The sequence below is a fragment of the Anolis sagrei genome, chromosome X (assembly GCF_037176765.1).
Source record: "Anolis sagrei isolate rAnoSag1 chromosome X, rAnoSag1.mat, whole genome shotgun sequence".
In the NCBI taxonomy this organism is placed as follows: Eukaryota; Metazoa; Chordata; class Lepidosauria; order Squamata; family Dactyloidae; genus Anolis; species Anolis sagrei.
The window spans coordinates 98,909,972-98,925,683 of NC_090034.1; the positions used below are offsets into that span (position 1 = coordinate 98,909,972).

General features: G+C 44.5%; 1 protein-coding gene across 1 annotated transcript in view; it reads right to left on the reverse strand.

Moving 5' to 3' along the window:
* Positions 1–15,712, reverse strand: part of EXOSC5 (exosome component 5) — a 51,735-nt gene continuing 36,023 nt past the window's right edge. Inside the window, exon 6 of the mRNA XM_067460942.1 lies at positions 1–528. Coding sequence (XP_067317043.1) covers positions 436–528 — 93 coding nt within the window. The 3' untranslated portion in view covers positions 1–435. The remainder of the gene's footprint in view (positions 529–15,712) is intronic.

Sequence of the window (15,712 nt, forward strand, 5' to 3'; positions counted from 1 at the left end):
TTCTTTAGATTACTTCAAAATCATTATTTCAGTCGAAAAGCGATCACAAAGGAATACCTGAACTTTCAGCGAGGCCAGAGATGAGATAGTTCCTGCGAGAATCTGTTCAGCAATAATAATAATAATAATGACTTTTTTCTGGAATAAAAAAAGGAGTACAATGTCCACCAAAATATAATAGGATAGGAAAAAATGCATATGTTCAGAGAAAGACAATGAGTAATGTGGGGTCGTAGAGTGCTTGACCCTAAAGATGTGAGGGGTAGGTTAAATGTCCAGCTTTTCCAGCTTTCCGCAGCACTATCTTCAGTCTCTGCATTCACAACAGTCCAATTGCAGCTCCTGGTCTTTTGGAGTGAAGGATAAAACCCCATCTAGGGCAACTTCTTCTTTTCTTGAGAGTTTAATGCCACTCCTTTCCACTTTGGGGCAAAGTCACCACTTGGAGTACTTCCTGCAAGCGGAATCACGGTAGAACTGGAAAATGGTATCCGCAGCTCGCTGCGAAGCGGCAACACATTGCTGGAGCTGGAGGGATAAAGGCAACAAGTTAAACATGAACAACAAGTTAAACATGAGCCAACAATGTGATGCTGCAGCTAAAAAAACATCATAGAATCATAGAATCAAAGAGTTGGCAGAGTCCTCATGGGCCATCCAATCCAACCCCCTGCCAAGAAGCAGGGATATTGCATTCAAATCACCCCTGACAGATGGCCATCCAGCCTCTGTTTAAAAGCTTCCAAAGAAGGAGCCTCCACCACACTCCGGGGCAGAGAGTTCCACTGCTGAACGGCTCTCACAGTCAGGAAGTTCTTCCTCATGTTCAGATGGAATCTCCTCTCTTGTAGTTTGAAGCCATTGTTCCGCGTCCTAGTCTCCAAGGAAGCAGAAAACAAGCTTGCTCCCTCCTCCCTGTGGCTTCCTCTCACATATTTATACATGGCTATAATATCTCCTCTCAGCCTTCTCTTCTTCAGGCTAAACATGCCCAGCTCCTTAAGCCGCTCCTCATAGGGCTTGTTCTCCAGACCCTTGATCATTTTAGTCGCCCTCCTCTGGACACATTCCAGCTTGTCAATATCTCTCTTCAATTGTGGTGCCCAGAATTGGACACAATATTCCAGGTGTGGTCTAACCAAGGCGGAATAGAGCATGGGTAGCATTACTTCCCTAGATCTAGACACTATGCTCCTATTAATGCAGGCCAACATCCCATTGGCTTTTTTTGCCGCCACATCACATTGTTGGCTCATGTTTAACTTAACCGCCATGCTATTGTTTGAGGGTTGGATTATGAGGGTTCAAATCCCTTCCCAGCCACGGACACCTACCTTGGACAAGTCACACACTCTCAGCTTCAAAGGGAGGCAAAGGCAACCCCCTTCTGAAGCAACCTTATCTAGCAAACCCCTGATAGTTTCATCACAGGTCGAAAATGACTTTTTCTTTCGTTTCAGGAGCGACTTGAGAAACTGCAAGTTGCTTCTGGTGTGTGAGAATTGGACATCTGCAAGGACATTGCCCAGAGGAAACCCAGATGTTTTACCATCCTGTGGGAGGCTTCTTTCATGTCCCTGCATGAGAAGCTGGAGCTGGCAGAGAGGAGCTCACCCCAAACCACCGACCTTTGAGTCAAAGTCCTCGCCGCACAATGGTTTAACTTAATTTACATTGATAATACATATGCCTTTAACTGATGTTATATGTCACATTATACTATGTTCCTATTACGCCGTTAGTTCATTTTTTGGTGCTGGGCATCGACCATACACACACATACACACACACTTTTGAAAAGAGTTGTTCTACTCCAGTAACTTCATTTTTGTGGCTGCCACAAACTTATGTTGAATTGGTTGAGATATTATTATTAATAATAATAATAATAATAATAATAATGAGATACTCATTGCAAACTGTGCTGCAGGATGTCCCTCTCGCAAGCATAAAGTTTGGGCAGATTAATAAACTTTTCCCATGTTTTTATGACAGAACCAATTAGGGAATTACATTTATAACTCAGGAACAAAAATCGTGTTACATAGTGTTATTTGTCATTGTTATGGGTCATTATTCTGGTGCCACGCAGAGGAAAGTTCTGGGCAGCATCCGAATCATCCCTGTTCCCATCCCTTTTGCAGTCTTTAATTCTGACAGATGAAAGGAAAACAAGTATAGATAGAAAAAGGAGAAAATATGCCAGGAAAAGGACTCAAGAGCACTGGGGAGGCAAGAGAGCGACACAAGGATAAAGCAACAAAAACAAATGTGAGAAAGACGACACCCTTTCCAAACCGTCCGCCCGTTCCCTTGGGCCAATTAATTCCCAACACTGCCTTTTCCTTGGCTTCAGTGAAGAACTGAGGGGTGAAGAGTCGCCACATTCCCTTGTTCTTTCCTCATGTCTTAATTAGTCAATTTATATGCAAGGGGAAGCTATCCAACCCCCAAACACGTCCCAGCACCCGCACAAAGTGATGGAGCTCACGGCGAGCTTGGGTCAGACGACTCACTGGGCATGGGACTCTCAGACTCTGTCAGGTCCGCTTAGGACTTCTCAGCTCAATTAGCGTGGGCAGACGGCATGGAAATGTGGCACTGGCTGGTAATTGACTTACAACCATGGTGGGCAAGGGAAGGCAGGCCCAGTTCCCTTGCTTGCCACGGCCAGCTCCAGGCAAGTGGGAATGGAGACGAAGGGCTACATACAGGCAGTCTCCGAGTTTCAAACATCCAACTTACATACATCTCATAATTAAGAATGGGGCTGAGACAACAGAAAGTGAGAGAAATTACCGGGATTGTGGTGCAGCTGGCTGAGTGTCAGCTGCATTAAGATCACTCTGACCAAAAGGTCATGTGTTCGAAGCCAGCCTGGATTGGAGTGGGTTTCCAACCAATTGTGTAGCCTGTTGTCGACCTTTGCAACCCGAAAGACAGTTGCATCTGTCAAGTAGGAAAATTAGGTACCACCTTAAAGTGTGGGGAGGCTAAATTAACTAATTTATGAGGCCATAAAGAAGACTCCAGCAAAGCATTCCAGCGGGGAAGCATGCGGGGAATGCGGAAGCACTTCATCAGCATCGCAGATGGATGATGAAAGCGACAGCTCCCCTGGTGGCCAGAAAAAGTTAAATAGCCTCTGTGTATGTCTGTATATGTTTGTATGTCAAAAATTGGCATTGAATGTTTGCCATATATGTGTACACTGTAATCCACCCTGAGTCCCCTGCGGGGTGAGAAGGGCGGAATATAAAAGCTGTAAATAAATAAATAAATAATATAAATAAATTACCCCTTGGAAGGGAAATCCACCCCTGAAAGAGTTATCATGGGGGGAAAGTGTCTCCACTTTTTTTCTGTGTCAGGAGTGACTTAAGAAATTGCAAGTTGCTTCTGGTGTGAGAGAATTGGCCGTCTGCAAGGATGTTGCCCAGGGGATGCCCAGATGTTTTGATGTTTTACCATTCTTGTGGGAGGCTTCTCTCATGTCCCCCCGAGAGGAGCTGGAGCTGACAGCGGGAGCTCATCCGCACTCGCCCCGGATTCGAACCTGCGACCTGTCGGTCTTTAGTCCTGCCGGCACAAGGGTTCAAGCCACTGCACCACCAAAGGCTCCAATGAGTGTCTCCGCTGAAGCCTTATCACCAATCCTTGTCTCCACAACAAGCCAAACTTTTCAAAATCCAGGGACAGCGAGGGAGAGGAAATCCTCTGAACAGAGGCATAGACAGCAAAACAAACACCACAGGGGTGTTAACCCTTCCCTATGCTATGCAAATCGAATATATATATATATATATATATATATATATATATATTTGGCTGGAGGTACACTTAAAAATGTATTTGTTCTGACTTATATACAAATTCAGCTTAAGAACAAACAGACAGAACCTGACCGAAAAGTTTGGAATTTGAATCTGGGTAGTGGGATGAGATCCCACTGTTAGCCCCAGTTCCTGCCAACCTAGCAGTTTGAAAACATGCAAATGTAAGTAGATCAAAAGGTACCGCTTCTCCGGGAAGCTAATGGCTGGAGATACACTTAAAAATGGCTGGAGGTACACTTAAAAATGTACCCATTCTAACTTATATACAAGTTCAGTTTAAGAACAAACCGACAGGTCCTGAACAAAAAGTTGGCAGTTTGAATCCAGGGAGTGGAATGAGCTCCTGCTGTTAGCCCCAGTTTCTGCCAACCTAGCAGTTCGAAAACATGCAAATGTGAGTAGATCACTAGGTACCGCTTCTCCGGGAAGGTAATGGTTGGAGATACACTTAAAAATGTACCCATTCCAACTTATATACAAGTTCAGCTTAAGAACAAATGGACAGAACCTGACCGAAAGGTTGGCAGTTTGAATCCGGGGAGCAGGTTGAGCTCCTGCTGTTAGCCCCAGTTTCTGCCAACCTAGCAGTTCGAAAACATGCAAATGTGAGTAGATCAATAGGTACTGCTTCTCCGGAAAGGTAATGGCTGGAGATCCATTTAAAAATGGAGTGCATTGAACTAAGAGAGGTTTATTTACATTCAGTCAGTTTCTCCAAAATCAGAGTGGCCAAAATATAGTCCTTTATACTTAGACTTCCAACATCAGAAACTATTTGGCTGGGGATGCTGGGATCAGCGCTGCCTCCGGAAAATCCTGCAAATCTCTTGGGAAGACAGGCAGACAAACGTCAGCGTGCTGGAAGAAGCAAAGACCACCAGTGTTGAAGCGATGGTCCTCCACCATCAACTCTGCCACGTTGTCCGGATGACCGACCACCATCTCCCAAAGCAGTTGCTCTACTCCAAACTCAATAACGGAAAAAAGAATGTCGCTGGGCAGGAAAAGAGATTTAAAGATGGGCTCAAAGCCAACCTTAAAAACTCTGGCATAGACACTGAGAACCGGGAAGCCCTGGCCCATGAGCGCTCCAGCTAGAGGTCAGCTGTGGCCAGCAGTGCTGCAGAATTTGAGGAGGCACGAATGGAGGGCAAAAGAGAGAAACGTGCCAAGAGGAAGGCATGCCAAGCCAACCCCAACCGGGACTGCCTTCCACCTGGAAACCAATGCCTTCACTGCGGAAGAAGATGCAGGTCAAGAAGGGCCCCACAGCCACCTACAGACTCACAAGAATTCTGATCCTGGAAGACTATCCTACTCGGTCAACGAGGGATCGCCTAAGTAAGTAAGTAAAGATGCTGGGAACTGCAACTACATCTATAAGGACACACAATTCCCATCCCTATAAGCCCTAGAGCATGTATGGGCAAACGTCAGCCCTCCAGGTGTTTTGGACTTCAACTCCCACAATTCCTAACAGCCGAATTGTGGGAGTTGAAGTCCAAAACACCTGGAGGGCTGACGTTTGCCCATGCCTGCCCTAGAGCCTGACCATCACCTGGAATCCAAATGTTTGTTTATAAATCCCAGCCTGATCTCAGCAGACTCTTCTTCTCTTACTTAGCAACTCAAGAATCAGGCCAGAGAATTATTTGCAGCTTTTTTTTCCGTCCTGGACTTACTTTTTATATTTCTGCCTTCTTGCCGAATTTAACTGCTAATTAATCAACCTCTCTCTCGGGCGGCCCCGCTTTGGCTTACAGGGCCCATGCGGATCTAGGAGAAGCCCGTTCATCCATTCTGCGTGACAGAACATCCCAGCTTCTGCAGATGTTATCCTATGAATGATCACCCAAGATGGGAAGAAAAGGCAGCTGCAATCTGGGCTGTTTGCAGGAAACGCAGCGAGAGGAACATCCCCTCTTGGGTTGCCATTCCTCTCTTTTAGGAGTTAACGAGGCTCTCCGCTTTCTCCTTACGAAGGAGATTTAAAACTTTGCTGCAGGAGTCAACCAAGCAGAGCAATATATAGTCCACGCTGCCGGAGGGTGAGGAATGGCACAAACTCCTGCAACTGGAAATCAGAGTATGTTCCCTTCCTCTTTAGGTTGTCCAGTTTGGAGTCGGCACCAGCCTGGTTAGTATGCAGCTAACATTCCTGAGCTCAAGCAAGGAACGGAGGTAAATCATAATTATTTATTGTGTGTGCTCCCACTGCCTGTTGCCTTTGCAAGAGAGCAAACTTTTCTCCTGGCAGGGGAGTCGACAGCAGCTGATGGATGCCGGTGGAGCGCTCCATTCATTACAACTCCCAGCCTCCTGAGCCATTGCAGTCTGCCTTCCAGAAAAGATTTGCAGTGCCAATGGTTAGAGGCCTAAGTGTTTCTCAACCTTCCTAATACCGCAACCCCTTCATACAGTTCCTCATGTTGTGGTGTTGTGGTGACCCCCAACCATAATATTATAACACCTCACTACCTCTGAGGATGCTTGCCATAGATGCAGGAGAAACGTCAGGAGAAAATGCCTCTAGAACATGGCCATATAGCCCGGAAAAACCTACAACAACCCATAACATTATTTTCGTTGCTGCTTCATAACTGTAATTTTGCTACTGTTATGAATTGTCATGTAAATATCTGATTTGCAGGATGTATTTTCATTCACTGGCACACATACCCGATACTCCCAACTTTGAATACTGGTCGGGTTGGGAGGATTGATTTTGTCATTTGGGAGTTGTAGTTCCTGGGATTTATAGTTCACCTACAAACAAAGAGCATTCTGAACTCCACCAATGTTGGAATGGAACCAAACTTGGCACACAGAACTCCCATGAGCAACAGAAAATACTAGCAGGGTTTGGTAGGCATTGACTTTGAGTTTTGGAGTTGTAGTTCACCTACATCCAGAGAGCACTGTGGACTCAAACAATGATGGATCTGGACCAAACCTGACACGAATACTCAAAATACCCAAATGTGAATACTGGTGGAGTTTGGTGGAAATAGACCTTGACATTTAGGAGTTGTAGTTTCTGAGATTTATGGTTCACCTACAATCAAAGAGCATTCTGAACGCCACCAACAATGGAATGGAACCAAACTTGGCACACAGAACTCCCATTACTAACAGAAAATACTGGAAGGGTTTGGGGGAAATAGGCATTTGGGAGTTGTAGTTGCTGGGATTTATAGTTCACCTACAATCAAAGAACACTCTGAACTCCACCAACAAAGGAATTAAACCAAACTTGGCACACAGAACTCCCACGACCAAGAGAAAATACTGGAAGGGTTTGGTGGGCTTTGATCTTGAGTTTTGGAGTTGTAGTTCACCTACATCCAGACACAAACAATGATGGATCTGAACCAAACTTGGCATGAATACTCAATATGCCAAATGCGAACACTGATAGAGTATGGGGGAAATAGACCTTGACATTTAGGAATTGTAGTTGTTGGGATTTATAGTTCGCCTACAATCAAAGAGCATTCTGAACGCCACCAACAATGGAATGGAACCAAACTTGGCACACAGAACTCTCATTACTAACAGAAAATACTGTGTTCTTATGGTCTTTGGTGACCCTTCTGATACCCCCTCGCACCCCCCTCAGTGGTCCCAACCCCCAGGTTGAGAAAGACTGTTCTAGGTCTTTCAGAAATGGTATTCTGAATGATAAGGGTGATGCTTTAGCACAGCTGGTTAATCGCCAGCAGCAATACATCTTACCTACTGAAAGGGTGGCAGTTAGAAGCCCGGGTCAGGGTGAGTACCCGACCTTCAGCCCAGCTAACTGCCCACCTAAGCAGTTGGAAAACAGCTTTGAGCTGTGAGTAGAGAAATTAGGCATCACTTCAGCAGGAAAGGATTTTACGGCACCATAAAAGAAATACCAAAAATGCCGGTGATCAAAGAAAGGAGGAAGTCTGTGATAAAGGCTCGTCATCATAGAGGATGGAGCGACAGCACCCCCCTGAGGTCAGAATCAACCTCCAGGATGCCAAAGTTGGGAAAAATGCAACATAATACCTCTATCTGTTGTCTTGTCTTGTGAATGTTTGCAGTGTGTGTGTTCTGTGATCTACCCTGAATCCCCTTCGGAGTGAGAAGGGCAGAATATAATTGCTGTAAATAATAAATAAATAAATATTCTTGGGCCAAGCGTCCTTCATTTCTATAGGGTCCATTATTATCTGCAGTTCCACGTGAAGGAATTTTTCCCCTAAGGATATGGAGATTGCACTCTACTTTGTTAACAAACAACACAACTGGGATTTTCTACAATGTAGAAGTTTGTCATTTCCATTATTAGCAGCCATCAGCATTCATTCTGAACAACAATTGCCTGTTCTCATTAATTCCCAGCCGACTTCAGAGGATGTTTTTAATTTAGCTAATGCCCTAAAATTCTCTTAATTGTTGGAGGCTGACATTTTCTGGCAGAGATCCTATGTGCCTTCAGTGTAGCATAAATATTCGCCCGCAGGCTTAACTTACGCAATCTTTATACTGAATACCAGCAAAGCCTAATGTGTGTGGATCAATGGTCAACATGTGTGGCTGACAATACTGCACAAAGACAATCCATACAAAAAATATTTATTGTTGTATATATGCTACTACATGGTTATCGGTTGCATACAACAACTGTTTATATCACAACAAGTAAAATCTGCCAGCCCTGCCAAAAGCATACAGTTGAATACACAGACGCACACAAATGCACAAACACTGGAAGGAATAATCTATATAAATAAAAATGTAATGTTCGTTTGTGGGATTAACAGAACTCAAAAACCACTGGATGAATTGACACCAAATTTGGACACAAGACACCTAACAACTCAATGTATGTCCTTCACACACAAAAATTGATTTTGTCATTTGGGAGTTATAGTTGCTGGGATTTATAGTTCACCTACAATCAAAGAGCATTCTGAACTCAACCAATGATGGGATTGAATCAAACTTGCCACACAGGACTCCCATGACCAACAGAAAACACTAGAAAGGTTTGATGGGCATTGACATTGAGTTTGGGAGTTGTAGTTCACCTACATCCAGAGAGCACTGTGGGCACAAACAATGATGGATCTGGACCAAACTCTACACGAATATTCAATATGCCCAAATGTGAACACTGGTGGAGTTTGGGAAAAATAGAATCTTGACATTTGGGAATTGTAGTTGCTGGGATTTATAGTTCACCTAGAATCACAGAGCATTCCAAACTCCACCAACGATAGAATTGGGCCAAACCTCCCAAACAGAACTCCCATGACCACCAGAGTGGGCCACAGCAACGCATGGTAGGGGACAGCTAGTGCAAATATAAAACGTATGCAATGCGGTTGAAGGCAAAATTAAATATAAACACCAGTTCAATATGCTATAAAGCTGACTGGCAAGCTAGTTATGAGTGTTGTGTGTTGCCCAAAACCACAAAGAACCACTGATCATTCATTTATTTTTTAAAAAATCCTTGTTTTCCAAAGTTTTTGGTAACTTTACTTAATACAAAACACACCATCATCCACATACAAATCATGCGTGCAGCTGCTTTTATGTTTTGGGCTACTCTGAGAGCTCATGCAAACATCTCAAAGAATACATTTTTAAAAAAGCAAAGTAGTCTTTGTGTTGTCCAAGGCTTTTATGGCCAGAATCATTGAGTTGTTGTGAGTTTTCCAGGCTGTATGGCTATGTTCCAGAAGCATTCTCTCCTGACATTTTGCTCACATCTATGGCAGGCATCCTCAGAGATCGTGAGGTCTGTTGCAAACTAGGCTAGTGGGGTTTACATATTGTGGAATGTCCAGGGTGGGAGAAAGAACTCTTGCCTGCTTGAGGCAAATGTTAATGTTGCCATTGGTCACCTTGATTAGCACTGAATGACCTTGCAGCTTCAAAGACTGGCTGATTGCCGCCTGGGGGATACTTTGTTGGGAGGTGTTCGCTGGCTCTGATTGTTTCCTGTCTGGAATTCCCTTGTTTTTGAGTATTGTTCTTCAATTACTATCCTGATTTTAGAGTTTTTAAAACACTGGTAGCCAGATTTTGTTCATTTTCACGCTTTCCTCCTTTCTATTGAAATTGTCCGCATGCCTGGACAACAACGGATTCTCCCAAGTAGAAAGCAGATGGGCTTTGAAGCTGCAAGGCCATTCAATAGTCATCAAGTTGGCCAACTGCAACATTCACACTTGCTTCAAAGAAACAAAAGTTCTTTCTCCCACCCTGGACATTTAACAGACATATAAACCTCACTTGCCTAGTTTCCAACAGACCTCACAACCTCTGAGGATGCCTGACGTAGATGTGGGCGAAAAGTCAGGAGAAAATGCTTCTGGAGCATGGCTACACAGCCCGGAAAACTCATAGCAACCCAATTATTCTGGCCTTTATTTACTTAATATTATTTTATCTTCTGTATTTTGATGATGTGTATTTGTCAGTTAGCTTATTGAACTGGTGTTTATATTTTCACCTAGATAATTCTGCCTACAACTGAAATGCATTAATTCTATATTTTTATTATTCCTTCCTTCCCTTGTTTGTGCACTTGTGCGTGTCTGCGTATTTAACTGCATGCTTTTGGCACTGCTGGCGGGGTTTTGCTGCTGTTGTTCTACATTGTAAAGCACCATAGATCCTGGTGTGACTATATCAATAAATAAATGATTATGATGATTTACTCTGCATGCAACTTACACCTGTTTATATAGCTAAGAGAGTGCCAGGAAATATTTCCCAGCTCCGCTCCTGATATATAAAGCATGTCTCCCCATCCTAGATGTATGGGAGGTGAGTTGATTACTTAGAGGTAAAGGATAGCAACGAACAGAGTTGTGATCCATCATATTGGGTCGTGTTCAGAGAGAGAGAAAGACTATAATGTGCGTGGCAAACATCAAGAAATCGTGATCTTGCTGAAAAGAGAACGCTGGGCTAGCTGGCACTTTGATCTGACTCACCAGGGTTTCTCTTATGTTACTGTTCAAGCTCCAGGATGAAAACAGTCACAAAAATGTGGGAAAATGTATTAAAGTAGTTGTGCATTTGTACAACTTATCGCCTGGAGAGAAACGTGGTACAATACTTTAAGACAGTGTTTCTCAACCTGGGGGTCAGGACTCCTGGGGGGGGGGTCACGAGGGGGTTTCAGAGGGGTCGCCAAAGACCATCAGAAAACACATATTTCTGATGGTCTGAGGAATCCCTTTGGCATAGTTGTTTGGGTTCTTATTGCTTTCTAAATGTAGGTGAACTACAGTTTATATGTATAAACATGCTCTGTGCATAATGAGTACCTTAAAAACAAAAGAACCAATGAACAAAATCACACCAAATTTGGCAACAAAACGTCTCACTACACAAGGAGTGACCATCACTTAAAAAATTATGATTTTGTCATTTGGGAGTTGTAGTTGCTGGGATTTATAGTTCACCTACTATCAAAGAGCATTCTGAACAATAGAATTGAACCAAACTTGGCACACAGGCCTCCCATGACCAACAGAAAATACTAGCAGCGTTGGTGGGCACTGACCTTGGGTTTGGGAGTTGTAGTTCACCTACATCCAGAGAGCACTGTGGACTCAAACAATGATGGATCTGGACCAAACTTGGCACAAGCACTCAATACGCCCAAATATCAACACACATGGAGTTTGGGAGAAATAGATCTTGACATCTGGGACTTGTAGTCACTGGGATTCACAGTTCACCTACAATCAAAGAGCATTCTGAAGCCCACGAACGACAGAATCAGGGCAAACTTCCCACACAGAACCCCCATGACCAACAGAAAACACTTAAGGCCATCCAATCCAACTCCCTTCATCAAGGCAAGAAAACGTAATCAAAGTCCTCCTGACAAAGAGCCATCCAGCCACAGAGATAGATAGATAGATAGATAGATAGATAGATAGATAGATAGATAGAGAGATAGAGAGTTGTAGTTGCTGGGATTTCTAGTTCACCTACAATCAAATGTCATGATAGAATTGACCTAACCAGGGCATACAGGACCCCCTTGACCAACACAAAACACTAGAAGGGTTTGGTGAGCATTGACCTTGAATTTGGGAGTTGTAGTTCACCTACTACCAGAAACCAACACTTTCTCATTATTTTTCCAGATCACCAGACTGAGCCACAGCAACGCGTGGCAGGGGATGGCTAGTCTCTCCTAAATCACTGTCAGTTCATCTCAAACCCCTCCAGTATTTTCTATTCGTCATGGGAGTTCTGTGTGGGAAGTCATGCCCAATTCTATCATTGGTGGGGTTCAGAATGCTCTTTGATTGCAGGGGAACTATACATTCCAGCAACTACAACTCCCAAATGTCAAGGTCTATGGAACCCACACAACCAACAGAAAATACTGTGTTTTGTCATTGTCTTTGGCGACCCCTCAGACAACCTTCGCAACCCCCCAGGGGTCCCGACCCTCAGGTTGAGAAACACTGGGTTAAACCCTCGTGCCGGCAGGACTGAAGACCGACAAGTCAGAGGTTCATAGAATTATAGAGTTGGAAGAGACCTCATGGGCCATCCAGTCCAACCCCCTGCCAAGAAGCAGGAAAATTGCATTCAAAGCACCCCCGACAGATGGCCATCCAGCCTCTGTTTCAAAGCTTCCAAAGAAGGAGCCTCCACTACACTCTGGGGCAGAGTTCGAATCCAAGGAGAGCGCGGATGAGCTCCCTCTGTCAGCTCTAGCTCCCCATGCGGGGACATGAGAGAAGCCTCCCACAAGGATGATAACACATCAAAACATCCTGCCATCCCCTGGGCAACATTCTTGCAGACAGCCAATTTTCTCACACCAGAAGCGACTTGCAGTTTCTCAACATGAAAAAAAAACCAACCCCAGAGTAATTCCCAGACAATATGGATAATGAAAACTGCGATGGGGATCATGGAATTTGCAGTCACATCACTCTGGCGGAGGCTAGGTTGGAGGAAGGCTGCGAAAGCTCTTACAGAAGGAGGATCCTTGCTTCGATTCCTTCCACTCTTGTCGTCATCCTCTTTTTTTCCTCTCTCTTCGAAATTCTAAACTCATTAGAATTCACCCCAAAACAAAAGCAGTTTTCCCCGGTCCTCCTGACAGAAACACTTGTCTAATTAATGGCGCCTGTCTGCCACCTCCATTCAATAGCGCATTAGTGTTCATAATTGTTCCTTTACAGCGGGCCAGGCTCACTGTTCCAAGCCATTTGGCAGGGACGCAGCCGAGGTAATGAGAAACGACTCCGCAGCCTTTGGTCGGAATACTAAGAGGCCTTTTTTGCAAACGGTGGTACGTAGGAGAGAAACAGACATTCGCATACGCACACATTTTTCAAATCCTTCGCAGACCTGAAACTGCTACCTGTATCTCTCTTCCCGTCCCCAATTAATTAATTCCCTTCTCCCTGCCACCGAAAACAAACAAGAGGTGATGGATGGGGTGGGACAGATTCAACTGGGATGCATTCAATAAGCGTGGCTGGTGGAAGCCTTCCCAAGCTTCCCACCAAAGCAGGCTGTCCAAAGTAATTTCTCGTGATATGCAATGCTTTGGGAACTGAATGCAGGCTTGATGCCAATGGGCTCAACATGGGCACAAGAACCAGGCTGTGGCGCAGCTAGTTAGTAGCCAGCTGCATTAAATCACTACTGACTGAGGGGTTATGAGCCCGGGTCGGAGTGAGCTCCCGAACATTAATAGTCTAGCTTGCTGTTGACCTATGCAGACCGAAAAACAGTTGCATCTGTTGAGTAGGAAATTTAGGTACCACTTTATGAGGGGAGGATAATTTAGCAACTTTATGACACCATAAAACCTTCCAGCAGAGTGCATAAGAATGAGGAAGTACTCCATCAAGGACTCGATGTCACAAGTGGACGGTGAAACGACAGCTCCCCCTGTGGCTGGAACTGAGCATAACCTCATGAAACCGGAAAAGCTGGAATGTTATATTGCCTCTGTGTCTGTCTATATATGTTGTATGTCTAATTGGCTTTGAATGTTTGCCATATATATGTGCAATGTAATCCAGCCTGAGTCCCCTGTGGGGTGAGAAGGGCGGAATATAAATACTGTAAATAAATAAGGCTGGTGGGAATCGGCACTTGGAAGCAATTGCTCTCAACAACACAAAAGAAGACTAGTCAAGAGAAGTACAGGCATAACGAAGAGTGGAAGAGCGAGTTTTGGACTGTGTGGATATAAACTAACTGACATTGATTTGGCTTCAGAGGGAGAGAAGAGCAGCCAGTATAGATCCACCATACCTTGACTCAATGACTATTGAGATGCCCTTGCTCTATTTCAAGTGCTATTGATTTGGCTTTAGAGGAAGAGAAGAACAGCCACTGCAGCTCCATCATGACTTGACTCAATGGACAATGACATGTCCGTGTCTCATTCCAACTGTCATTGTTTTAGCCTCAAAGGGGGAGAAGAGCAGCTAGCACAGGTCCATCGAGCCTTGATCCAACAGAGATCAAGGCTCGATCTTCCTCCACTACAACTGCCATTGCTTTGGCCTTAGAGGGAGAGAAGAGCAGCCTGAACAGTTCAATCATGACTTGATCCAATAGATAATGAGAGGCTTTTTTCCATTGCAACTGCCATTGCTTTGGTTTCAAAGTGGGAGAAGAGCAGCCAGCACAGTTCCACCATGCCTTAGTCAAGTGGTTGATGGAAGACTCGCCCTCCATATTTCACCTTCCACTGCCCTGACCTGAGAGGAGAAGAGGAGCAGCAAGCACAGTACCATTATGTCTTGATCCAATGGATAGTGAGCGGTCTTTCTTATATTGCAACTGCCTTTGCTTTAGTCTCAAAGGGGGAGAAGAGCAGCCAGCACAGCTCCATCATGCCTTGATCCAATGGATAGTGAGCAGTCTTTCTTCCATTGCAACTGCCATTGCTTTAGTCTCAAAGGGAGAGAAGAGCAGCAAGCACAGCTCCATCATGCCTTGATCCAATGGATAGTGAGCAGTCTTTCTTCCATTGCAACTGCCATTGCTTTAGTCTCAAAGGGAGAGAAGAGCAGCAAGCACAGCTCCATCATGCCTTGATCCAATGGAGAGTGAGCAGTCTTTCTTCCATTGCAACTGCCATTGCTTTAGTCTCAAAGGGAGAGAAGAGCAGCAAGCACAGCTCCATCATGCCTTGATCCAATGGATAATGAGAAGTCTTTCTTCCATTGCAACTGCCATTGCGTTGGACTCAGAGGGAGAGAAAAGCAGCTGACACAGTTTCATCATACTTTAGTCAAGAGGCTAATGGAAGACTCTCCCTCCATGTTCCAACTGCCACTGCCCTGACCTGAGAGGAGAAGACCAGCCAGTATATCTCCACAATGCCTTGGTTCAGCCGCTGGTGAGAAGACCGTCCTCCATTGCAACTGCCATTGTAGTTAATTAAGCCTTTGCTTATGCATGCACCTGATCTCTCTGGGACTTCTGGGCCTGCTAGTCATTCTAATGACATTGGGGATTCTGGGTCTGCAAGTTCGCAGGACAGCCAGCAAGAAATCTTGAGGCCTGAAAATGAGCGATCTGTCTCTGAAGGCCACATTCCTGAAAGGCAGTTCACTTGGGGAGCAAGGTCAGAAACACATCAGAGTTCAGAGGAGGAAACCGAAAGTCCAGGTGGACAGAATAATTAACAGTTAGATAGGAGATTTACGTTCCATCAAAATAGAGCTTCTCAGGAAAGTTTATAAAAGTCGAAATGCCTATTAGCCAAGAAATCCTTATCAGTTTCCCAGGGGAGAAGACATGATTTTCTCTTTATATTAGGTAGCCCAGCAGATAGGTCCTTTAGTCCTGGCAATGTTGGTGTTTTGAGTACAGAACAACTGTCAAGT